This window comes from Schistocerca cancellata, chromosome 2, assembly GCF_023864275.1.
Source record: "Schistocerca cancellata isolate TAMUIC-IGC-003103 chromosome 2, iqSchCanc2.1, whole genome shotgun sequence".
Classification (NCBI taxonomy): Eukaryota; Metazoa; Arthropoda; class Insecta; order Orthoptera; family Acrididae; genus Schistocerca; species Schistocerca cancellata.
Genome location: NC_064627.1, coordinates 868,900,303 through 868,927,179, shown reverse-complemented (window position 1 = coordinate 868,927,179; position 26,877 = coordinate 868,900,303). Strand labels below are relative to the sequence as shown.

Genomic DNA, 26,877 nt, shown 5'->3' with positions numbered 1-26,877 from the left:
GCGAGTGGACATGTGGCTGCTCCTTCAGCAAAGTCCGAGCAGGCACACGGGGGGAGGGGTTTATTAGTTATTGGGAGCTCCAACGTTAGGCGGGTGATGGAGCCCCTTAGGGAAATAGCGGGAAGGTCGGGGAAGAAGGCCAGTGTTCACTCTGTCTGCTTGCCGGGGGGTCTCATTCGAAATGTGGAGGAGGCCCTACCGGCGGCGATAGAGAGCACTGGGTGCACCCGACTGCAAATTTTTGCTCATGTCGGCACCAATGACTCCTGCCGTCTGGGTTCAGAGGTCATCCTCAGTTCGTACAGGCGGTTGGCGGAATTGGTGAAGGCGGAAAGCCTCGCTCGCGGGGTGAAATCAGAGCTAACTATTTGCAGTATCGTTCCCAGAACCGATCGCGGTCCTCTGGTTTGGAGCCGAGTGGAAGGCTTAAACCAGAGGCTCAGACGATTCTGCGGAGATCTGGGGTGCAAATTTCTCGACCTCCGCTATCGGGTGGAGAAATGTAGGGTCCCCCTGAATAGGTCAGGCGTGCACTACACGCCGGAAGCGGCTACAAGGGTAGCGGAGTACGTGTGGAGTGCACATGGGGGTTTTTTAGGTTAGAGAATCCCCTCCCTAGGCCCGACAAGACGCCTCCTGAGATGCGGCAAGGTAGGAGTAGGCAAAATGCAACAGGGAATAACAATATTAATGTGCTAATAGTAAACTGCAGGAGCGTCTACAGAAAAGTCCCAGAACTGCTCTCATTAATAAACGGTCACAACGCCCATATAGTACTAGGGACAGAAAGTTGGCTGAAACCAGACGTAAACAGTAATGAAATCCTATACTCAGATTTGAATGTATACCGCAGAGACAGGCTGGACAGTGAAGTGGGAGGCGTGTTTATAGCGATAAGAAGTGCAATAGTATCGAAGGAAATTGACGGAGATCCGAAATGTGAAATGATTTGGGTGAAGGTCACGGTTAAAGCAGGCTCAGACATGGTAATTGGATGTCTCTATAGGCCCCCTGGCTCAGCAGCTGTTGTGGCTGAGCACCTGAAGGATAATTTGGAAAATATTTCGAGTAGATTTCCCCACCATGTTATAGTTCTGGGTGGAGATTTTAATTTTCCGGATATAGACTGGGAGACTCAGACGTTCATAACGGGTGGCAGGGACAAAGAATCCAGTGAAATTTTTTAAAGTGCTTTATCTGAAAACTACCTTGAGCAGTTAAACAGAGAACCGACCCTTGGCGATAACATATTAGACCTTCTGGTGACAAACAGACCCGAACTATTTGAAAAAGTTAATGCAGAACAGGGAATCAGCGATCATAAAGCGGTTACGGCATCGATGATTGCAGCCGTAAATAGGAATATTAAAAAGGGTAGGAAGATTTTTCTGTTTAGAAAAAGTGACAAAAAGCAGATTTCAGAGTCCCTGACGGCTCAACACAAAAGTTTTGTCTCAAGTACAGATAGTGTTGAGGATCAGTGGACAAAGTTCAAAACCGTCGTACATAATGCGTTAGATGAGTATGTGCCAAGCAAGATCGTAAGAGATGGAAAAGAGCCACCGTGGTACAACAACCGAGTTAGAAAACTGCTGCGGAAGCAAAGGGAACTTCACAGCAATCATAAACATAGCCAAAGCCTTGCAGACAAACAAAAATTACGCGAAGCGAAATGTAGTGTGAGGAGGGCTATGCGAGAGGCGTTCAATGAATTTGAAAGTAAAGTTCTATGTACTGACTTGGCAGAAAATCCTAAGAAATTTTGGTCTTATGTCAAAGCGGTAGGTGGATCAAAACAAAATGTCCAGACACTCTGTGACCGAGATGGTACTGAAACAGAGGATGACGGACTAAAGGCCGAAATACTAAATGTCTTTTTCCAAAGTTGTTTCACAGAGGAAGATTGCACTGTAGTTCCTTCTCTAGATTGTCGCACAGATGACAAAATGGTAGATATCGAAATAGACGACAGAGGGATAGAGAAACAATTAAAATCGCTCAAAAGAGGAAAGGCCTCTGGACCTGATGGGATACCAGTTCAATTTTACACAGAGTACGCGAAGGAACTTGGCCCCCCTTCTTGCAGCGGTGTACCGTAGGTCTCTAGAAGAGCGTAGCGTTCCAAAGGATTGGGAAAGGGCACAGGTCATCCCCGTTTTCAAGAAGGGACGTCGAACAGATGTACAGAACTATAGACCTGTATCTCTAACGTCGATCAGTTGTAGAATTTTGGAACACGTATTGTGTTCGAGTATAATGACTTTTCTGGAGACTAGAAATCTACTCTGTAGGAATCAGCATGGGTTTCGAAAAAGACGGTCATGTGAAACCCAGCTCGCGCTATTCGTCCACGAGACTCAGAGGGCCATAGACACGGGTTCACAGGTAGATGCCGTGTTTCTTGACTTCCGCAAGGCGTTCGATACAGTTCCCCACAGTCGTTTAATGAACAAAGTAAGAGCATATGGACTATCAGACCAATTGTGTGATTGGATTGAGGAGTTCCTAGATAACAGGACGCAGCATGTCATTCTCAATGGAGAAAAGTCCTCCGAAGTAAGAGTGATTTCAGGTGTGCCGCAGGGGAGTGTCATAGGACTGTTGCTATTCACAATATACATAAATGACCTGGTGGATGACATCGGAAGTTCACTGAGGCTTTTTGCAGATGATGCTGTGGTGTATCGAGAGGTTGTAACAATGGAAAATTGTACTGAAATGCAGGAGGATCTGCAACGAATTGACGCATGGTGCAGGGAATGGCAATTGAATCTCAATGTAGACAAGTGTAATGTGCTGCGAATACACAGAAAGATAGAACCTTTATCATTTAGCTACAAAATAGCAGGTCAGCAACTGGAAGCAGTTAATACCATAAATTATCTGGGAGTACGCATTAGGAGTGATTTAAAATGGAATGATCATATAATGTTGAGCGTCGGTAAAGCAGATGCCAGACTGAGATTCATTGGAAGAATCCTAAGGAAATGCAATCCGAAAACAACGGAAGTAGGTTACAGTACGCTTGTTCGCCCACTGCTTGAATACTGCTCAGCAGTGTGGGATCCGTACCAGATAGGGTTGATAGAAGATACAGAGAAGATCCAACGGAGAGCAGCGCGCTTCGTTACAGGATCATTCAGTAATCGCGAAAGCGTTACGGAGATGATAGATAAACTCCAGTGGAAGACTCTGCAGGAGAGACGCTCAGTAGCTCGGTACGGGCTTTTGTCAAAGTTTCGAGAACATACCTTCACCGAAGAGTCAAGCAGTATATTGCTCCCTCCTACGTATATCTCGCGAAGAGACCATGAGGATAAAATCAGAGAGATTAGAGCCCACACAGAGGCATACCAACAATCCTTCTTTCCACGAACAATACGAGACTGGAATAGAAGGGAGAACCGATAGAGGTACTCAAGGTACCCTCCGCCACACACCGTCAGGTGGCTTGCGGTGTATGGATGTAGATGTAGATGTAGATGTAGACTGCTCTCACAGTTTTACTTCCGCCAGTAGCTCATTTCCTACCTTCCAAATGGAGATGCGGCGCCACCTTCCGCAATGTTTGTTGCCAGTGGGCAACGGTTCCATCGAAACAGTTTGCTTTTCTCATGCCGAAAGGACGAGAGTCAGAGAGTCATTTCTACTAATTGCTAGCCGTTCATCACGTGACCTAGCGGGCTACACCGTGCTCCGTCTGGATGCCCTCATCCCAGGCGTGCGTCACTCAGTAAGCACTTAAAGCCCGTTACATAACTACCCTAAACGACGTGCTTTTAATAGGTCACCATTGTGCCGTAGCACACAAGTCATAATACTAGAAGCATCAAACATGAGAAGCCTTTCACTACCGATATGTAATTTCCTGCCTTTTTGTTCTAACAAATCATACCTGAAACGACGCCTTCAAGAGACCGCCATTGTGATGATGCTTTGAAACAGCTTATATTCGTTCCACGTACTCTGTAATAATAAAAAGCACTAAATGCGGAGTTAATTCCTTACAATATGGCGTCTCCTCTATTCTTGACGTAAAACCGATGCTGCATCTCGCTGTACCCCCTCTCCACGAGGCAAAAATCTGTCTTCATTTTACGCTACGAAATGTTGTGGAATTCCACGCCTTGACATCAGCTCCTCGTCCACATAGATTTCCACGTCCCGTGAGAGAACGGCTTTAAGCTGATGGTGAGCGTTCCGCGCGCGGTTAACAGACCCGTGTCGATGGTTTTCACAGTCGAACCGGTGCGCGTGGTTCTATGAAGTAGAGAGAATGCGAGTTCTGTACTCGTTTGATCTGTCCCGTAGCATATCGCTTCCTTTTATGGGTCGGGTGAGTGCCTCTAGGCATCGACAAGTCAGGCGTTTTATTTACTGCAATATACACTGAGGTGACAAAATTTGTGGGATGTCTACTAACACCGTGTCTGATCTCCTTTTGTCCGGCGTAGTGCGGCAGTTCGACGTGAGATGGATTCAGCAAGGAGTTGGAATCCTCCTGCAGAAATATTGAGCCATGCTGCCTCTATAGCCGTCCATCATTGCGAAAGTGTTGCCGGTGTAGGTTTCGGTGCACTGACTGATCTCTCGATTACGCCCCATAAATATTCGGTGGCAATCGAATCGAACGAGGGAGTCCAAATCATTCGCTCGAATTGCCCAGAATATTCTTCAAACAAATCGCGAACAATTGGGGTCCGGTGACAGGGCACTTTGTCATCCATAACAATTCCATCGTTTTTTGGGTACATGAAGTCCATGAATTGCTGAAAATGGTCTCCAAGTAGCCGAACATAACCGTTTCCTGTCAATTATCCGTTCACCTGAACCAGAGGACCCAGTCCACTCCATGTAAACACAACCCACACCATTATGTAGCCAAGCTTTCAGAGTGCCTTGTTGACAACTTGGGCCCATGGCTTCGTTGGGTGTGCGCCGCACTCGAACCTTACAGTCAGCTCTTACCAACTGAAATCGGGACTCATCTGACCAGGCCATGTTTTTCCAGTCGTCTCGGGTGGCAACGAAACCAGGAGAGGCGCTATAGGCGATGCCGTACTGAAAGCAAAGGCCCTCGTGTCGGTCTTCTGCTTCAGTATTCCATTAACGCAAAACTTCGCCACACTGTCCTAACGGATATGTTCGTCTTACATCCCACATTGATTTCTGCGGTTATGCTTGTCTGTTTGCACTGACAACTCTACGCATAAGCCGCTGTTCTCGGTCGTTAAGTGAAGTCCGTCGGCCGCTGTGTAACGCCTGAAATTTGGTGTTCTCGGCGCACTTTTGACACTGTGCATCTCGGAATAGAATTCCCTAACGAGTTTCGAAACGAAATATCCCATGCATCTAGTTCCAACTACCATTCCGTGTTCAAAGTTTGCCATAATCACGTCGGAAACCTTTCCACTTGAATCAACAGAGTACAAATAACGGCTCCGCCATTGCACTGCCCATTTATATTTTGTCCACACGATACTGTCGCCATCGGTGTTTGTCAATATCGTTGTCCCATGACTTTGGTTGCCTCAGTGTAGACCGTCTCTGTATTCCTTCCACCTTCTACATTTCAGCTTTCCCTTCTTTGCTTAGTACAGGCTTGCCATCTCAGCTCTCGATATTCATACAGCTGCTTCCCTTTTCTCAACAAGTCTCTCTGACTGCCCTGTAGGCAATATCTTTCCTCTAGTTATGCATGCTTCTACAGCCTTGCATTAATCCTCTACACATTCCTGCTTAGCCATTATGCATTTTCTGTAAGTCTCGTTTTTTAGTTGCTTAAGTTTCTTTTCGCCTGCTTCGATTTCTGCATATATTTTCTTCTTTCGTCAGATTCAATATATCCTGCGTTGTTCACGGATTTCTACTCGGCATTGTCTTTGTACTTATGTGATCATCTATTGCCTTCTCTCTAATGTACCCATTCGTCTCCTGTTGAATTTCTTTCCCATGTTTCACTCCAACGTTGCCCAGTGCTTCCTCCGAAACTCTCATTCTCTGGTTACATCAATTTATCCAGATCTTATGTCCTCCTCCTACCTTTTTGCAGTTTCTGCAGTTGCAATAGTAGGACAGACAGCAGTTCCTCGTGCAAAGTGTCACAAAAACAAAACAAGCAAGAAAATAAAGATCAAGAAGACTGGTACGCACAAACTCGGTTACCGTAATAGGAGTGAGCTCGGCGAAAATACGTTAACTTTCTAGTTCCTGTGTCAGCAGACGCCGCCTGTCCTCTGTTTCTGCGCATGCGCGAACTTCAGCACACACAAAGGTTTAGAACTCCACGTAAGCACTTTCAAGTATAAAACGATTTTGTCCACACTTGGCACAGTCGGTTCATCATAGACGTCACGGACCCATTACCGATGTTGTTGGTAGGTGCTTCACACACACACACACACACACACACACACACACACACACACACACACAAACACATGACGCGGACCGACAACGAGTGGACTCTAGTTGATTTTGAACAGAAAGTCGCTCGTGTAAAACGTGCTTAACCCTGCTGCTGCCACTGGGGTCAAGATAACCCCATAAGCACACTGGAAACGCCCCATGTTTTCAAACCGTTACAAGTATTTTCAAAATACATGAATTTCTCCCTCTGAGTCAATGGTATACAATGAAGTTTTGCTCAGTTTTACGCACTCTAAGGGAAAAAAAAGACCCACCACGAAGGAAGTATCCCAGTGGGACGGAAATCGGTAGATGTTATACACATGTGCAGACAAACAAATGATTACAGTTTCAGAAAAAAGTGGATGATTTAATCAAGAGACAGAGCTTCACAAACTGAGCAAGCCACTAACGCCTTGGTCGACCCATAGCCCTTATGCAAGCAGTTATTCGGCATGGTATTGATTGACAGACTTTTTGGATGTCCTCTTGAGGGATACCGTGCCAAATTCTGTTCACTTGGCACGCTAGGTGGTCAAAATCCCGAGCTGATTGGAGGGTCCTGCCCATAATGCTCCAAACTTTCTCAATTTGGGAGAGATCCGGCGATGCTGCCGACCGAGGTAGGGTTTTGAAAGCGCAATGACAACCAGTAGAAACTCTCGCTTTGTTCTGGCGGGCAATATCTTGCTTTTTACCAGGATGGCTTACCATGAAGGGCAACAAAATAGGGCCCAAAATATTGTCGACGTACCGCTGTTCTGTAAGGGTGCCGCACATTAAAACCAAAGGGATGTTGCTGTGAAGTGAAATGACACCTCAGATCATCAGTCCTGGTTGGTGAGCTGTATGGCAGACGACAGTCAGGTTGCTATCCAACCACTGTCTGGGGCGTCTCCAAACACTTCTTCGCTGGTCATCAAGGCTCAGTTGGTATGGGGACTCATCACTGAAGAGAATTCTATTCCAGTCAATGGGATTCCAGGCTGAAGACGTGTCTGGATCCGCTCTACGTAGAGACGTCCTTCTGAGGGATATCGTGCCAAATTCTGTCCAGCGGGCGTGTTAGATCATCAAAATTCAGAGCTGGTGGGAGGGCTCTGCCCATAATGCTCCAGAAGTTCTCAATTGGGGAGAGATTCGGCGATGTTGCTGGCCAAGGTAGACTTTGGAGCAGCTCGGGATTTTGGCGATCTAACGCGCCAGTTGGACAGGATTTGACACGATATCCCTTAGGATTACATCCAACAGCTCTATCAATCAATGCCAAGCCGAATAACTGCTTGAATAAGAGCAGAGGAGAATGAACGCGGGTCAGAGGTGGGCCAACGCGTTATTGACTTGCTCAGTTTTTGAACCTCTATCTCTTGAATAAATCATCAAATTTTTCTGAAATTGTAATCATTTGTTTGTTTGTACATGTACATCATACCTACCGACTTCCGTCCCATTCGAATAATTCCTTCGGGTGCGTCTAATTTTGTCTTTGAGTATGTCAAACTTTATTCATTTTTTTTCCCTTCCACTGAGCACCACTAGGGTCATCCCAGTGTAAATTTCTATCGGTTTCTTGGAAGTAACTTTTCTAAACATGGAATGATGACTGTTACGTTGACCAACCGAAATAAATGTTTTTACGTTAGATCACTCGAATACTGGCAGTTATATCCCATGTAAATTACTTGGGGTCTTCGTGACCATAGTGGTATTTAGTGAGACAAAACTATCCTTCCAGTAGGAGGGTTAAACGAACGCAGTAGGTAGTGTAATTCATACCTAGCTCAGTAGATGCCGTAGTGCGCAGGTTGTAGTGTGGCGAGGTAAGAGAGCCGCTGCGAGGGTCGGCCTGTGTTTGTTATTGATCACGGCCGCAGCGGGGCCGTGCTACCTGCCGGACCGGACGGCCTGCGTAAACAACTGCCGGCGCCGGTATTCGAATTACACTGAGGCGCAGGGGCGGCCGGGACTCGCTAATCACGGCGGCTCCTGCCAGCTGCTCCTGTTACGCGCGGCCCGCGGCGCTGGCTCTGCTTGTGCTTGTGCTTCTGGATCTGCGCTGCCGCGTCTTCAGGATGTCGGCCGTGCTGCGGCAGGCCAGCTGAGTCGCCGCGCCCGCCCCTTTGCCCGTCAGGCACAGCCGCGATTTAGGGTCGCCACCTCTCAGGCCAAAGGTGATATGGCAAATATATATGTCAAAGAAATTTGATGGTGTAATAGGACACTTCGTCAAATTTCGCCTGTCGTCACATAAATACACTACTGGCCATTAAAATTGCTACACCAAGAAGAAATGCAGATGATAAACGGGTATTCATTGGACAAATATATTACACTAGAACTGACTTGTGATTACATTATCACGCGATTTGGGTGCATAGATCCTGAGAAATCAGTACCCAGAACAACCAACTCTGGCCGTAATAACGGCTTTGATACGCCTGGGCATTGAGTCAAACAGAGCTTGGATGGCGTGCACAGGTACAGCTACCCATGCAGCTTCAACGCAATACTACAGTACATCAAGAGTAGTGACTGGCGTATTGTAATGAGTCAGTTGCACGGCCACCATTGACCAGAAGTATTCAATTGGTGAGAGATCTGGAGAATGTGCTGGCCAGGGCAGCAGTCAAACATTTTCTGTATCCAGAAAGGCCCGTACAGGACCTGCAACATGCGGTCGTGCATTATCCTGCTGAAATGTAGGGTTTCGCAGAGATCGAATGAAGGGTAGAGCCACGGTCTGTAACACATCTGAAATGTAACGTCCACTGCTCAGAGTGCCGTCAATGCGAACAAGAGGTGACTGAGACGCGTAACCATTGGCACCCCATACCATCACGCCGGGTGATACGCCAGTATGGCGATGACGAATACACGCTTCCAATGTGCGTTCACCACGATGTCGCCAAACACGGATGCGACCATCATGATGCTGTAAACAGAACCTGGATTCATCCGAAAAAATGACGTTTTGCCATTCGTGCACCCAGGTTCGTCGATGAGTACAACATCGCAGGCGCTCTTGTCTGTGATGCAGTGTCAAGGGTAACCGCAGCCACGGTTTCCGAGCTGATAGTCCATGCTGCTGCAGACGTCGTCGAACTGTTCGTGCAGATGGTTGTTGTCTTGCAAGTGACCGCTTGGAGCACTGGCGTCGCTACATCTGTTTGACGTTTGTGTAGTGTGTTCGTAAACATGGCTTCAAATTTTTTGTTTTCCTTCGACTCTTTTTATTTATTTTTTAATAATTTTGCTTCGAGTAGAGTGGGTGTTTAGCAAGGGGCACAATGTATGCTATTAATTGTGTGTTGATGGGCAGGTGGAATATGATGCAGGCGACTTCGTGTCCACAATCACAGCCATAACCATCCACCTCTGCGTCTGGAAACATCGAAGCAGCTTTTCAGCTAGTCGGAATAGAGGATTTGGTCACACTCTAAAGTAAAAAATTCTTTCTTAGCTTTCCATTGTACTTTGTCTATTTTTGAACTCTGGCTGCCACAAGTTAAAAAGCGCTTCATTTGTTTCGTATTTCTTATTAATTTTCTAGTTGTTGGAACACTAATTCCATTAATTAAATTATTCAGAAATAAAAATAGTTCTTATTGCCCAAATATTGAACCAACATTTATTTACCTTCACATATTCCCCCTTTAGTGCTTTATAAATCGCTTGACACGTTTCTGGTGTTATTTTGGTTAATATGCGATGTGATATTCGAGTGCTGTGCTGTAAAATAGAGTAGCTCTCTTCTGTGTAAAGAAATCGCAGTGTCACAGTTTGTCTGTCTCCCTCGCAAATATCATTTCTCAAGAGTATTCTGTTATGTGATATGAGAAGCCACTTTACTGAACAAATACTGAAATAGACTTTCATCCATTTGTAAGTGATTTACATATTAAGACTTGACTTTCTCCTCTTGCAGCTCCCGTAACAAATTTTGCTGAATAATTTTACTATCTCGACGTAATACCTACGGCCTCATCCAAGTATGTTTCATTTTTTTCTGTCGCTTTTCTTCCAAATTGACACACAATGCAATTGTGGTAATAGCGACTGGAGCACTAAGTAAGAACTATTGTCTAAAAATTTCAGTAAAAAAAAACCAAAATTAATGGCCTTCAAAAGGCTCCGCCGGCCGGGGTGGCCGAGCGGTTCTAGGTGCTTCAGTCTGGAACCGCGTGACCGCTACGGTCGCAGGTTCGAATCCTGCCTCGGGCATGGATGTGTGTGATGTTCTTAGGTTAGTTAGGTTTAAGTAGTTCTAAGTTCTAGGGGACTGATGACCTCAGATGTTAAGTCCCATAGTGCTCGGAGCCATTTGAACCATTTTGAACCACTACGCTCCAAAAAAAGTAATAGGTTGACAATCAGTAGAACAGGTGTCATATTTTCAGATATTAGGCTTCGTTATTAACTACGAATATGAAAACGGTGTCACTAATAAATTGAGTGAGTTTCAAATGATACGTGGCAGAATACATCAGAAATCTGGATGACAAGACAAGGAAGGATACGAAACTAAAATTTTTGCAAATTTGTGTTCAAACATATGGAAGCGGAATTCTTTATGTTATCTAAGAAATACAAAAGAATAATACAGTCGGCTGAAGTGAAATTAAAGAATATACCCTAAGAGATCAAATGCAACTACACCTATATGACTTCCCATCAATTTACACTGAAGTGTTTGGCAGACGGTCCATAGATCTTCGGTTACGGTTCGGTCTGTTAGCTGTTGGTTGACGTTGGGACACCTCTCCTAATGTGACGTCGTGTCGAATATTCGTTGGTTTAGTAGCGATTTGTTGTGTCACTAGAAGGGGTATGTATTTAAGTTTTCAGGACAGCCCCATTCGCACTTAATATATTTTATTGACCAATTTTGCTCTTCAGTTTAACGAGAGCGTCATCAGAAACTCTGGAATTTACAGTTTGTAGTACAATAGTTGGCTTTTAAATTAAAGAGGGAAACCATTCAAAAAAACATACAGAGTGCAGCTTGAGCCTGTCCTAAGAAAACTTAATTTCGACAGTTACTGTTTCCCCTGCAGGCAATGCCTGCTCTCACTAAGGGTATGTATTTATTGTGCTTAAAAATACTGGTGTATAGGGTGGAATATGGAGAGAGAATTAAAGCTGATAGAGTTGTACCGTGAACGGGAATGTTTGCGGGCTCTACGAACTGCGATTACAAAAACAAACTGAAAAGACTAAGCATTTGGAGGAAAATAAGTCAGGTATTAGAAAGTAATATGCTTGATGTGAAAAAGAAAATGGTGTCTTCATTGACAGCTTGTCGTCGTGAACGATAAAGAGAAACAGAACTTGTAAATAATAGATTTCAGCTATCCTTTTTAAATTTTATTGGCAGATCTAGATTTCAGCTAGAAACTAGCCATCCCCAATGCTAAGAATGCAAGAGGTACATATTTAGATGATGTCATAAAAATTTTCAATTAATGGCTTAATTCATATGGTTTGTATATTACATAACACTATCATTTTTGTTCAATGCATTTAATGCCTGTTGGTCAGGCTTCATCCACAGTTCATTGAATACTGCTGTTTGCGGAAGGCGGACTGTATGGATAACACATCGGTTGGTTACATGGCGGCATCTATGTGAACTACGTATAAACCTCAAGGGAAGTAAACCACTTCAAATTTAATTACATAAAATGAAACACAAGTAAAATTCACTACTTATATACGTAAAATATGCATGTAAAAAATAGATAAATCGATTGATGGCGGATACACCAATGATACACACATGATCTAATTAAACTAACGGGTATATCAATGAATGAATGTAGCATTTGCGTAAGTTCTTGAGCGGGTCCAGAGGAAACCCTAAAAAAAAGCGATTCTAACCATTTTTTCGCCGTCAGCAGCGGACCAAACACGAGTCGCAGATTCCAAGACGGCTATGCACAGCAGATGGCTGAAATTTTTATGCTATATTTCTAATATCCAGATCTCAAACAACCTTGAAAATTTTCTAGATATCTTTATTGGTTTCCGAGATACAGAGGTTCAAAGTTACCTGCTTGTGCACGTAAAATCCGGTGAGGCAAAAACATAGTTTATGAAGTGTTGTAACACGGAGAAATGTGCTTTGAAAATGTGTCTGTTATCATGAGAAAGGTTCTGGGAACTCCCTGTTGTATTAGTGAAACAGCCGGCCCGTGTGGCCGAGCGGCTCTAGGCGCTTCAGTCTGGAACCTTGCGACCGCTACGGTCGGAGGTTCGAATTCTGCCTCGGTCATGGATGTGTGTGATGTCCTTAGGTTAGTTAGGTTTAAGTAGTTCTAAGTTCTAGGGGACTGATGACCTCAGATGTTAAGTCCCATTGTGCTCAGAGCCATTTGAACCATTTGTATTAGTGAAGCACATGCAAAATTTTTTTGTGCATGTAAAATCCGATCTGAGGTGTAAGATTAGTTTTGCGTTATTTCAGTTTGACATAAATAAACTATCAAAGTTTTACTGACCCATGACGTTCTTTTCCTATGACTGCCATGCACTGCTGTCGAAGGGGAAGGAGGGAACCAGCGGAGAAGTGAACTTATCGGAGCACAAAAAAGGCGAATGTGCTCCTGTTTAAAAGACTCTGCGCGAAAAGTGGGTTACCAGCTCTCTCATTCTACCTTCTTCAGCACCTTTAGAAATTTTTCCAAAAATTTTGGCTTGCAGACGTAGTCGCGCTTTTTATGCGGGCAAGGGAAATTCCCCTTGGCAAACCTCTCAGATTTAGTAGTAAGATGGCCCAGTTTTTACCCCGTCAAAATCTGAACTCAGACCAAGCATGAGAACAGGAAGAAGGTGTACTGAACTGTGAAAAAAAGCAAAATAGAAATAGTGAACGGTCCAAGCTCAAGTGCAATTTTGAGCGTAGGTAAACAGCTGCGACGTCATGGTTATTTGGCTTGGCGTTGGACTGCGACGCGGATGAGCCGTGTTCAAATCTCTCTCGTGTCAGTTCTTTTTTTTTTTTTTCCTCGCAATATTGCGAACTGACCGTCCGGTCATTGAAATGTTTGTTCTCTTTCGGGTAGTCGTGGCAGTTGTCGTACTATACAGTAGTAGAATATGAGTCAAATGGTAAGAATGCGTTATCGCCGCAAGTAAAAGTGATGAATAGTGAGAGCAGGCGAGATACCACATAGACGTCTCACAGAAATGAATACAACAAATAAACGGTTGTAAACTATGTTACAACAAAAGAATTCGTGATTTAAAACTTCCAAAACGAAACGCAACTCCAATAACTTTTGGTTTGACAGAGCACAGAGAAACTGTGTGGTTGTGGAACTGTTGCGTTCAAGAAATGAATACAACAAATAAACGGTTGTAAACTATGTTACAACAAAAGAATTCGTGATTTAAAACTTCCAAAACGAAACGCAACTCCAGTAACTTTTGTTTTGACAGAGCACAGAGAAACTGTGTGGTTGTGGAACTGTTGCGTTCATTTTTTGCAGCTTATGTGACAAATTATTGTGTTTTCACCATTTCCTTGTGAGTGATCAAATGTGTGTGAATTCCTAAGGGACCAAACTACTGAGGTCATCGGTCCCTAGATTTACTCTCTACTAACTTTTGCTAAGAACAACACACACACACGCCCATGCCCAAGGGAGGACTCAAACCTCCGACGGGAGGGGCCGCGAAGTCCGTGACGTGGCGCCTGAAACCACGCGGCCACTCCTCGCGGCTTTGAGTGATCAAATTCACATTCATAAGAACACGTGAATTGGGCAAGGAGGCATATGTCACTTACCAAGTGTATAGATTATGTGCTTCGGTAAGAGAGTCCTGTCATATGACACACGTACTGTCAGGAATGCCGTGTATGTTGAGGATTCGGTTGACTTGCCGCCCTGTCATCAAACATTTGCGGTTCCCATTCGAAAGCCACTTCCTTTCGACTGCTAACAGAGTAGTTATGCAGAATCAACTGTCATCATAGGTCCATTTCTTATACCTCGCCCTTGCGAACGGAAATTACACAGGCACAAATTTGAACACACCAAACAGCGTTTTTGTTTTTTAATCAAAAGAGCACAAGAAAGGATTGAACACGGTTCGCCCGCTTATTAGTCGAACACGTTGAACACCTAACCACGACGCCGTTGCATATGTAGGCTGCTCTACATTGCACTTCTTGTCCTTCGACCGTTCACTGTTTGTATTTGCTTTTTCTGTTTTGCTTTTTTTCACAGTTCAGTACAGCTTCTCCATGTTTTCGTACTTCATTTGTGTTCAGGTTTTTACAGGCTGTCCACTGAGCCCTTTTACCACTAAATCTGTGGGAGGGGGGGGGGGTTACGATGGGGAAATTGCCTTGTGAGAAAGCAGGAGACAGTGGAAGTGGGAAAGAGGCGGAAAGGTAATAAATAATGGAATATAGGAGATAGTGGTTGTGGTATAGAAAGAACGAAGGAGACAATGACAATGTGAGAGAAAGAGTGGAACGTGGTTGACAGTGAGAAAACAATGCTAGGAAAAAGAGTGAAGGAGGCAGTGCCAGTGAGTGGGGAATAAAAAGGAGAAAGTGGAAGTGGGTGAGAGCCCGTGTCGTTGACAATGACAGCGAGGAAGAGAGACATAGTGACAGTGAGAAAAGACAGCAACAAGGGGGAGGAATGAATGAAACAGTAGCACTAAGAGAGGACACTGTATTAGGGACTGCGGCTGTGAGACAGTGACAGTTGGAGAGCCACAAATAGATAATGACAATGAGTTTTGGGAATGGGCATTTGATAGTGGATGGGCATGAGAGATTTTCAGCGGTGGACTTGTGGGTGTGAGCGAGTTAGAGTTATGGGAGCTTGAGGGAGTGAGAGGTAAGTTGCATGTTAAAAAGAGCGCGAATGTGTTCACGTGCCAATCTTTTTGAAGATGCTGAGGAAGGTAGAATGAGTCAGCTGGTACCCTACTTTTTGGTTAGAGTATATTCACGTTGTTTGTGCTCCGCTAGGAGCTTTTTTTCCGCAGGTTTAGTATATGGTTTGTAAATCAGAAGTAGAACAAGGGTGCATGAAGCCGAAACAAAAGTATCAATAGAATGGTGAAAGAAAGATCAGTTAAATAAGTAATGAATTGTAAAAAGAGAGATGTAAGACGACCGATGAACAGACGACTTCAGTGAAGACGTAGCAGGCCGTAAGCGTTCGCCATGAACTGAAGTAGAAGAAGGAGAAATATTTTTTTTTAAACAAAGAAAACTCGTTGGGTAGACTGCACACTCACCGGCCAAAAATAGCGGCGCGGTCCCGTGCTGGGCGGGACACCTGTGCTGCCTTGGCAAGGTGCGGGTGCGGGTGCGAGCGCGGGCGGGGCGCTGGCGGCGCGCCACGGGCCGCGCGCTGCGGCCTGTCCGCGGGTCGGCCTGGCTAATTTGTTTCCACCTTGGCTCGCAGCGGCGGCTGTAAACTTTCATTAGGGCAGCAGCCACGGCTGCCGATCCGCCGCTCATTAATCCGGCCGGCCGGCGCTGAATAGCAAGGGCCTGGCCCGCGGAATCCTCATTGAGGGGAGACGGACGGACCTCGGCCGCGCCAGCTTCACGCTCACTGGCCGGCGCACCGCGGCAAAGAGGCCGCGCCGGATTCCCAGCCGCGTGTGCTTGGCAAACTCCGCTGCGGAAGCTCTGTGTAGGTAACGCCGCTCCTCCACAAGCACCACACAGGCCGTCCCTCATCGTCTGTCTTTACACTGGACCTGTTACGGGGATGCTCAACCCTTTTAGGCATGAAAAGTACTACAAGCAACGTAGTCCATTCACAGATCTACTCACTTAAAAGTGCCTAAAGGTTTACGCACATAACAATAATTTGTCAGAGCCAACCTTACACAGGTTGAAAGTTGAGGATCACTCTTGTATTTCACTGTTGAAAACTCTGCCTCACATGGATAAGTTGATCCAAAAACGATAAAACATATATTGCCACTTTTACACAGTTAGGGTAAGTTTTTACACTCGCCACTTTATAAAAGTTTATCTTCATTGTATTGTGGCTTTATGGGGACGTCACTTTGAACTCGAATTATTTGCTCTTCAAGTTCACGCTCACAACAAGAGAAGAGAGTACTCACTTCGCTTGAAATATTTTCACATCCTCTTTTCGGAAAGGTTCAGCTACACTACTGGCCATTAAAATTGCTACACCAAGAAGAAATGCAGATGATAAACGGGTATTCATTGAACAAATATATTATACTAGAACTGACATGTGATTACATTTTTACATTTTCACGCAATTTGGGTGCATAGATCCTGAGAAATCAGTGCCCAGAACAACCACCTCTGGCCGTAATAACGGCCTTGACACGCCTGGGCATTGAGTCAAACAGAGCTTGGTTGGCGTGTACAGGTACAGCTACCCATGCAGCTTTAACACAATACTACAGTTCATCAAGAGTAGTGACTGACGTATTGTGACGAGCCAGTTGCTCGGCCACCATCGACCAGACGTTTTCAATTGGTGAGAGATCTGGAGAATGTGCTGGCCAGGGCAGCAGTCGAACATTTTCTGTATACAGAAAGGCCCGTACAGGACCTGCAACGTGCGGTCGTGCATTACCCTGCTGAAATGTAGGATTTCGCAGGGATCGAATGAAGGGTAGAGCCACTGGTCGTAACACATCTGAAATGTAACGTCCACTGTTCAAAGTGCCGTCAATGCGAACAAGAGGTGACCGAGACGTGTAACCAATGGCACCCCGTACCATCACGCCGGGTGATACGCCAGTATGGCGATGACGAATACACGCTTCCAATGTGCGTTCACCGCGATGTCGCCAAACACGGATGCGACCATCATGATGCTGTAAACAGAACCTGGATTCATCCGAAAAAATGACGTTTTGCCATTCGTGCACCCAGGTTCGTCGTTGAGTACACCATCGCAGGCGCTCCTGTCTGTGATGCAGCGTCAAGTATAACCGCAGCCGTGGTCTCCGAGCTGATAGTCCATGCTGTTGCAAACGTCATCGAACTGTTCGTGCAGATGGTTGTTGTCTTGCAAACGTCCCCATCTGTTGACTCTGGGATCGAGACGTGGCTACACGATCCGTTACAGCCACGCGGATAAAATGCCTGTCTCGACTGCTAGTGATACGAGGCCGTTGGGATCCAGCGCGGCGTTCCGTATTACCCTCCTGAACCCACCGATTCCATATTCTGCTAACAGTCATTGGATCTCGACCAATGCTAGCAGCAATATCGCGATACGATAAACCGCAATAGCGATGGGCTACAATCCGACCTTTATCAAAGTCGGAAACGTGATGGTAATAATTTCTCCTCCTTACACGTGGCATCACAACAATGTTTCACCAGGCAACGCCGGTCAACTGCTGTTTGTGTATGAGAAATCGCATGGAAACTTTCTTCGTGTCAGCACGTTGTGGGTGTCGCCACCGGCGCCAACCTTGTGTGAATGCTCTGAAAAGCTAATCATTTACCTATCACAGCATCTTCTTCCTGTCGGTTAAATTTCGCGTCTGTAACACGTCACCTTCGTGGTGTAGCAATTTTAGTGGCGAGTAGTGTACCAAAGAGAGAACAGGTTTCATTCTCCTGAAATGTGGAATCGCTTTTCTAATTCTGCCTGCAGTGCTGTCACGTTGGTCATGCACTTCTTTGCAACTTCTCGACCCAATTATGTTTGCTGATCCGACAGTTCGGACTCGATTTGAGGGAACTGTTTCACGTTTAATTTCTCTAATTGTGCTGTCGAAAGATCACGTTTTTACACAAAATACTTGATAGAAGATGTAAGAATTATGATAGTTCGGTTTTTTCCATGAGGTTCTGTGCTTTACTCATTTAGTTTGTCATATCAGTTACAAATGCCAGATTCAACCACCAGCTCAAAGTATACAGTTGTCAGTGAGCTTCCTCTCTTGTCAATACGAACAGCACTCTCAGTTTCCATAACACAAGAAGTGAGATGATTCTCGTGGATGTGGAACATGTCAGAAAGTATAACATAAAACATTTGAATATAATATATACTACCCTGACCATTTGTCAGGAATTGTCAAAATAGGTGAATACAATACAGTAAACTGGATCAGCTAATATTTACAGAATTATTACGCTGTCAGAATGAAACATCGTTATGCACTATTAATAAATTTATCATACAGAAAATACTTAATCTTGACTGTTGTGACAAAGTGCTGTCAGAACTGAAATCCAACAGACATTTTTACTTAAGCTAGCCTAACGGTCTCTTTTAAGATATTCATCTATAGAGTAGAAGGAGTTGCCAATCAAACGGTCTTTCAAACTCTGTTTAAACCGTGCTTTATCTGACACAAAGTTTTTAATGGTTGCTGGCAATTTATTGAAAATGTGTGTTCCTGAGTGTTCGACCCCTTTATGTACCAAGGTAAGTGATTTTAGTTCTTTACATGGATTATTCTTATTCCTAGTACTGATACAATGTATTGAGCTAATGGTTGGAAACAGAGATCTATTACTTGCAACAAATTTCATTAAGGAATAAATATACAGAGAAACAGTGGTTAGAATACAAATTTACTTGAACAGGTTCTTGAATTTACACCAAATGATTCTTATTACACACTTTTGCACTCTAAAAACTTTTGCTCAGTTTGATGAGTTGCCCCAGAATATGATCCTTTATAATATAATGAAAGTAAGCAAAGTATGCAAGTTTTTTTGTATTTATATCTCCTACATCGGACATCATTCTCCCAGCTAATACAGACTTGTTTAGATGCTTAAGCAATACTGTGGTATGCCCTTCCCAACTGAATTTATCATCACGTTGTAATCCCAGAAATTTAACACTGCCAACCTCCTCGATCTGCATGTCTTCGTAAGTTGTACACATGCTGGAAGGAAATCTCTTCCAGGTTCTGAACAGCATATACTGGGTCTTTTCAAATTTTAATGACAGTGAATTACCTTTAAACCATTTATTATTGTCAGTGAAAATTTGATTAGCATCTATTTCTAAATTTGTACCTGACTTGCTACTTATTGCAATGTTTATATCATCTGCAAACAAAGCAAACTTAGCATCTGGCAATGTAATAGATGAGAGGTTATTAATGTACACAAGAAAAAGCAATGGACATAAGATGGAACCTTGAGGAATACCACATGTAATTAATTCCCTATCAGGTGAAAACATTGCTTGCTGCACAGATATTTCCCAACGACACCCTTTGTTTCCTGTTAGATAGATAAGACTCAAACCATTTCGCAGCACTGCTGGTGACACTGTAATATTCTAATTTACTTACGAGAATGGTGTGGTTCACACAGTCAAAGGCTTCTGACTGGTAACAGAAAATGCCAGTAGCCTTTAATTTATTATTAATGGGTTAAGGAAAGACTTGCTTGGCATGAGCGTGAAAGGCCGTGAAATGCAGATGGTGACGACAGAGGCGGAGACGGTGTTGTCAGATTTGCTGTACCGCCTACAAAAACCGCGCGGAACACTCATTGTCAACAGAACGGTATTTTATAAAAACGGTTTATTTAAACAGATTTCTGACACAGGTTTCGAAAGATCGACTCCTAAAACCATACCGATCGACTGTCGATCGCGATCGGCGGGTTGAGCACTCTCGATCTATTACAAGCTAATTTCTACACTTCTACATAATCAGAGACTCTTTCATTTTTTTGGGGGAGGAGGGGGGGTTTGTGGTAAGTTCCTATGGGACCAAACTGCTGAGGTCATTGGTCCCTAGGCTTACTCACTAACTCACTACTTAATCTAACTTAAACTAACTTATACTAAGGAGAACACACACCCATGCCCGAGGGAGGACTCGAAGCTCCGACCGGCGGGGGGGGACCGTGCGAACTGTGGCAAGGCGCCCCAGACCTCGTGGCTACCCCACGCGGCTTACGTTATGTGTAGCTTGTTCTGCAAAATGACAGTCCCGGTCCTCCTTTTGCAATCTACCCTTTTAATGTTGCTTCTAGGACACATACAGGGAACTGGTCGTGTCGTGTTATACGAGCAGTCCACCTGTCTCTTCTTCGCTGTATTATTATCCTAAATGTACATTCTTCACCAGTTCTTTGCAGGAATTCGTGTTGGTGGTTTTATCTGTCCACTTGATCATTAACAGGGGTCTCCAGCACCATACCTGAAATGGTTCAAGAGATTTCATTTCATTTTTAGACTTCGTACGTCAGTAGCTAAAAACGGAATTCATATAGTATCACTGCCTTGTCCTCCCGTCAGTCCGTCGTTCCGTCTGACTGACTGTTAGAAAACCTTTTTGTGAGCACCGAATATACGTATGAAGTTTAAATTTATATCGCATACTAAGGTCTGTGGTCCCTTGGCAGTGTTTGAAATGTAAGATGCTAAGTCAGTGCTGTCATAATATATGGCCATGTATGTCATATAGCCCGCATCTCGTGGTCGTGCGGTAGCGTTCTCGCTTCCCACGCCCGGGTTCCCGGGTTCGATTCCCGGCGGGGTCGGGGATTTTCTCTGCCTCGTGATGGCTGGGTGTTGTGTGCTGTCCTTAGGTTAGTTAGGTTTAAGTAGTTCTAAGTTCTAGGGGACTTATGACCACAGCAGTTGAGTCCCATAGTGCTCAGAGCCATTTTTTTTTTGTATGTCATATACTAGTACATTAATAACCCGTGTAACCGCCGGAATGTTGAATGCAAGTATGCAAACGTGTATGCGTTATGCTGTACATGTGCCGGATGTCAGTTCGTGGGGTGGACTTCCATGCCTGACGCACTTGTTTGGTCAATAAAGGGACGGTTAATGCTGGTTCTGGATAACCCTGGAGCTGTCGTCCGAAAATGTCCCGTACGTGCCCGATTGGAGACAGATCTGGTGATCTATCAGGCCAAGACAACGCTTCGACACACTGTAGAGCATGATGGGTTACAACAGCGGTATGTGGACGAACGTTATCCAGTTGGAAAACATCCCCTGGAATGCTGTGCATGAATCGGCAACACAACAAGTTCAGTCACCAGACTGACGTACAGTTTTGCAGTCAGGATGGTGTGGGATAACCGCGAGAGTGCTCGTACTATCATACGAAATCGCCAGAACATAACTCGAAATGAAGGTTCTGTGGGTCTAGCACGCAGACAGGTTGGTTGCAGGCACTCAGCTGGCCTCGTCCTAACCAACACACCCGTCGATGGCGACGAGGCAGAAGCAACAGACCTCCACTCTACCCCCAGTGAGCTCCCGCTTGACACCACTGAAGTCGCAAATGGCGGTGGTTTGGGTTCAGTGGAATATACGCAACGAGGCGTCTGGCTCGGAGCTGTAACGCTTAGTTGCCAACAGCTGCTCAAATTGCTGCTGCAGATGCAATACGATGGGCCAGTGCCGTAAGCCGAACACGGTGATCTTCCCACTCTGTAATGCCACGTGGCCTCTAGGAGCCCGTTCCTCTTGCGACCGTACGTTCTTGTGACCAACTCTGCCAGCAGTCATGTACAGTAGCTACATTACTGCCTAGACTTTGAGCAATATCGCAGAAGGAACATCCAACTTCTCGTAGCACTGTTGCACCAATCTCAAACACAACTAATGCTCACGACCGTTATAGCGTGTATTTAAAGGAAACCTGATTTGCATCCTCATAGTGACGCTATTAGCGCCACTCTTATGTGAATGGCGCGAAATTGGAATACACGTCTTCTTTCAGATGTAGAAACACGCGTACCAACTTTTGTTATGTCGCACGAATCTATCTTGGCGTTGCGATTTTTTTTTCTCGGTACCGCATTTTCATATTCCCAAACTCACTCATCAGAACGAATAGGGTACTTCCCTTTGACTTACAACACAATCCTGAAATTTGGCAAGCAGCAAGCTTTCACAGTAAAAGTAAAGGTAAAAATTTGAAAATTGTTAATTTGTAATTACATCACACGAAAAAAATCTTTTGTCGTTTGCTATCGGACTGACTTTAAGTCTGCAAAAATCCCTTTTTCTCAGGAACGGGTGGACGTATCAAGATGAGTTTTACGTCACCTACTAAAGCCTACGGTCCCTTGGTTGTGTGTACTCAATGTAATCTTCTTAGTCAGTGCAGTCAAAACATATTTTGCTACTCGCATTCTCACATCCGAACTTATAGGGTACTTTGACCAAGAATCATAAAATTTGCTAAGAAGCAAAGTTTCGCAGTGCAACCAAAGAAAAAGTATACAGTATTGTAAATTTTTATTTATGTGTCACGAAATAAGTTCTTTTCCCATTTTTAACCGACTTCAAACTTCTCTATTGTCCGTGTTTTTCTATCACACAGTGCTACATTCAGAATCGAGCTCCTAAAACCACCTTACTCCACACTTAAGTATTTATGGTTTTTGAAAAAAACATTTTTCTTACGTCGCTTTTGCTTTTGTAATTCTTTTTTGCATGCCATCCTTGCTTCTTACGTTTGTGTTTGTACGTTTGCTGTTTTCGTAGTCTACTGTGCACAGAAAATGTGTGCAATCTTTGTGAGAATTTTTGCATAAGTGGCCAACATGAAAATACACTGAAGGGCCAAAGAACTGGTATCGGTCTTCGTATTCAAATACAGACAACAAGTGTCTGGCGCAGTTGTTACGTCGGTTACTGCTGCTACAGTAGCAGGTTATCAAGATTTAAGTGAGTTTGAACGTGATGTAATCGGCGCACGAGCGATGCGATACAGCATCTCCGAGGTAGCGATGAAGTGGGGTTTACCCGTACGACCATTTCATGAGTGTACCGTGAATATAAGGAATCCGGTAAAACATCAAATCTCCGACATCGCAGCGGTCGGAAAAAGATCCTGCAAGAACGGGACCACCGACGACTGAATAGAATCGTTCAACGTGACAGAAGCGCAACCCTTCCCCAAATTGCTGCAGATACCAGTGCTGCGCCTTCAACGTGTCAGCGTGCGAACCGTTCAACGAAGCATCATCGATATGGGCTTTCGAAGCCGAAAGCCCATTCGTGTACCCTTGATGACTGCACGACACAAAGCTTTACGCCTCTCCTGGGCTCGAAACACCGACATTCGACTGTTGATGACTGGAACCATGTTGCCTGGTCGGACGAGACTCATTTCAAATTGTATCGAGGGATGTACATGTACGGGTATGGAGACAACCTCATGAATCCATGGACCCTGCATGTCGGCAGGGAGCTGTTCAAGTTGGTGGAGGCTCTGTAATTGTGTGGGGCGTGTGCAGTTGGAGTGATATGGGACCCCTCATACGTCTAGATATGACTCTCCTGACAGGTGACACGTACGTAAGCATTCTGTCTGACCACCTGCGCGGCCGTAGTGGCCGAGCGGTTCTAGGCGCTGCAGTCTGGAACCGCGCGACCGTTAAGGTCGCAGGTTCGAATCCTGCCTCGGGTATGCATGTGTGTGATGTCCTTAGGTTGGTTAGGTTTAAGTAGTTCTAAGTTCTAGGGGACTGATGACCTCAGCAGTTAAGTCCCATAGTGCTCAGAGCCATTTGAACCATTTGACCACCTGCATTCGTTCATGGCCTTTGTCCATTCCGACGGACTTGGGGAATTCCAGCAGGACAATACGAACCCCACACATCTAGAACTGCTACAGAGTGGCTCCAGGAACACTCTTCTGAATTTAAAGACTTCCGCTGGCCACCAGACAGCCCAGACATGATCATTATTCAGCATATCTGGGATGCCGTGCAACATGCTGTTGAAAAGAGATCTCCACCCCCTCGCACACTTACGGATTTATGGAAAGCGCTCAGGGTTCATGGCGTCAATTCCGTACAGCACTACTTCAGACATTAGTCGAGTCCATACCACGTCGTGTTGCGATACTTCTGCGTGCTCGCGGGGCTCTAGACGATATAAGGCAGGTGTATCAATTTCTTTAGGTCTTCAGTGTTTATGGACAGCAAAACAACACGGCACCTCACACATCGAAACAATCAAGAATGAATAGCATAACACACACACACACACAAAACGCACTTGAGGAGGTGAATAATTTCCCGAAGTGCCTCGTGGAAAATATAAATAAACAGAATCGTGACTGTTACTAGAAAAAGTTAGTTTTGTAAACAAACGCATTGTTTTCACAGTCGCAGGCTTTCACCAGCCATTTCTAATGGACAAAATCAAATCCATTACTTGTTCCAGCTGACAATGGCGATTGCTTGTGTAACGTCTACGAAAGCTATGTAAATTTTTCTTTCGACTCTGAAGCTGGCTTCAGTAATACCGCAAAGACATAGCACACAATCTCTTTCTGCCTCTGCCTTCTGGGAAGCCCAATTGGCATCTTACAGTAAGAGGGAAATAGTGGAACCTCAAGTGAAATCGCACATTGAGCCGTTCTTCTGTTCCTGATTCTCTTATTATTATTATTATTTGCTCACTAATTTTACGTGGTGATCTCACTGTCACGAACTTTAAAATAGCATATTGGTCACTTTGGAGCTCTGGTACCAAGCGGTCATGTGGCCTTCCACCGCCGACGCAAGTCATGGCAGTGAACTGGTGTGTGTGTGTGTGTGTGTGTGTGTGTGTGTGTGTGTGTGCGCGTGCGCGTGCGCGTGTGCGTGTGCGCATGTGCGCACGCGAGCTGTGTTCACACAGAGCTCCACGTTTACGTTCCTGGTCTGAGGAACACTCTGGCATCCTATCCTATCTCGACTGGCCCGCTAATTCAACTGATGTTAGTTAATCCCTGAAACGTCGCATTCAACATCGTTGCAATTTGTTAGCTCTACGGAAAGTGACCAATGAACGACTGCAGCTGAATGTGGCATATCTGGCTAAACTTGTGGACTCACTTCCTCGACGAATTGAGGTCTTATCTAGGCTAGAAGCGGTGTCACACGCTATTAGCGTGATTTATCACGGAGGTGATTAATTTATTTGTCCCCTGTGCTGACTAAACACGTATAACTTGCACAGTAGCTCGAAAGTCTTTAGGTTGCTCGAGCCAACTGTATGGTTTAAGTTACTGCTGTTATCAGTCAACAGTGAGTCGGATGTTGCGATTGATTTTTGTCAGTGAGACATTTGTAATTAAAACTTATTTCTGTAAAGAATCAAGGCTTGGTGTACATAATATTCAATTGTAACGAGTAAAGTTCTTTACACTGATGAGGCAAAACATGATGACCACTGCCGTCCGCGGGACTGGTGGTGCTGCGGGCACGTGACGCAGTATGGAACGAATGTAAGCTGAACAGAGACGATTGGGCAGTCATTGTAGCGAAGATGCGGGCTGCAATTGCGGAAATCCACTGACATAATCAGTTTTAACGGAGGGCATTTTAAAAAGGGCACGTTGTTGTGGCGCTGCGGGTGGAAACGAGAATGGCTGAAACGGCGAAGCGTGTCGGCTGTTGGCGTACTACTGTCATGAGCATCTATGTAAGGTGGTTGTATTACGGCGAAGGTCGTATAGTATTGGACGATCACATCTCATCAGAAAGCGTAGGGTTCGGATGATCACCCGATGTGTAATCTAGGACAGGCAGCGAACTGTGGCAGGTCTGACGACAGAGTGCAGCCACAAGTGCTGCGGAGCACAGCGTTCAGAGGCCACTGTTGTGCATGGGGCTCCATATCACACGAGCCCTTCGTGTTCTTCCTGTGTTGACCACAACGACATCGTCAGTTACGATTTCACTGGGCACAGCAACACTGAGTTTTCACCGTGGATCAATAGAAACGTGTCGCCTGTCGAATGAATAGCACTTCTTGTTACATAAGCTCCAGGGTTGGGTCCTTACACGCCCGTCATCCAGGCGAGTGGCTGCACGAAACATGCACTGCGCCACAGCTGCAGGCCATCGTGGGCAGAATTATGCTATGGCGCACATTGAGTTGGGCTTCCAAGCGATCTGTGGTGGGAATCTAAAGCACCATGACGGCAGTGAACTACGTGATCATTATTGCGGACCACCTGTATCGCTTCATGCTCGATGACATCTTTCAGCAGGATAACTGTCCTTGTTGCAAGGTCAGAATCGAGTTACGGTGGCTTGGGGGCATTATAGTAAACTCAAACTGACGTCTTGACCAGCAAATGTCCCTGATGTGCACCCACTGCAACACATATCGGGCGCTAGCTGGGTACCCGTAAACCATCATCCCGTAATTTGAGGAAATTACTTGACCTATGCCTAGACATATGGTGCCACATACTTCTGGAATCCTGTCAAGGAACTGGAGAATCCATGCCAAGCAGAATCTCTGTTGTACTGTTTCAAAAGTGCAACGAAAAGCTATTAAATAGGTGGACATAACGTGTACACGACAATGTCATGCTGCACTCACTGATTCCACAATGAAATTTTTATTCTACGGTGAAGTATGCGCTGATATGTAACTTTCTGCCAGAAGAAAACTGTGTGCTGGACCGAGACTCAAACTCGCGACATTTGTCTTTTGCGAGCAAATGTTCTACCAGCTACGCACACTCCACTGCAGAGTGAAAATTTCA

At 45.0% G+C, this 26,877-nt stretch overlaps 1 protein-coding gene across 2 annotated transcripts in view; it reads left to right on the top strand.

Moving 5' to 3' along the window:
* The window catches only part of LOC126162818 (spermatogenesis-associated protein 20), a 299,482-nt gene that overhangs the window by 122,127 nt on the left and 150,478 nt on the right, over positions 1–26,877 (top strand). The window contains exon 11 of one of the 2 annotated variants that reach the window (XM_049919564.1): positions 9,728–9,753. The exons of the other annotated variant lie outside the window; for it this stretch is intronic. Coding sequence (XP_049775521.1) covers positions 9,728–9,738 — 11 coding nt within the window. The 3' untranslated portion in view covers positions 9,739–9,753. Of the gene's footprint in view, positions 1–9,727; positions 9,754–26,877 lie in introns of those variants that run through there. 2 annotated transcript variants of the gene reach the window in all.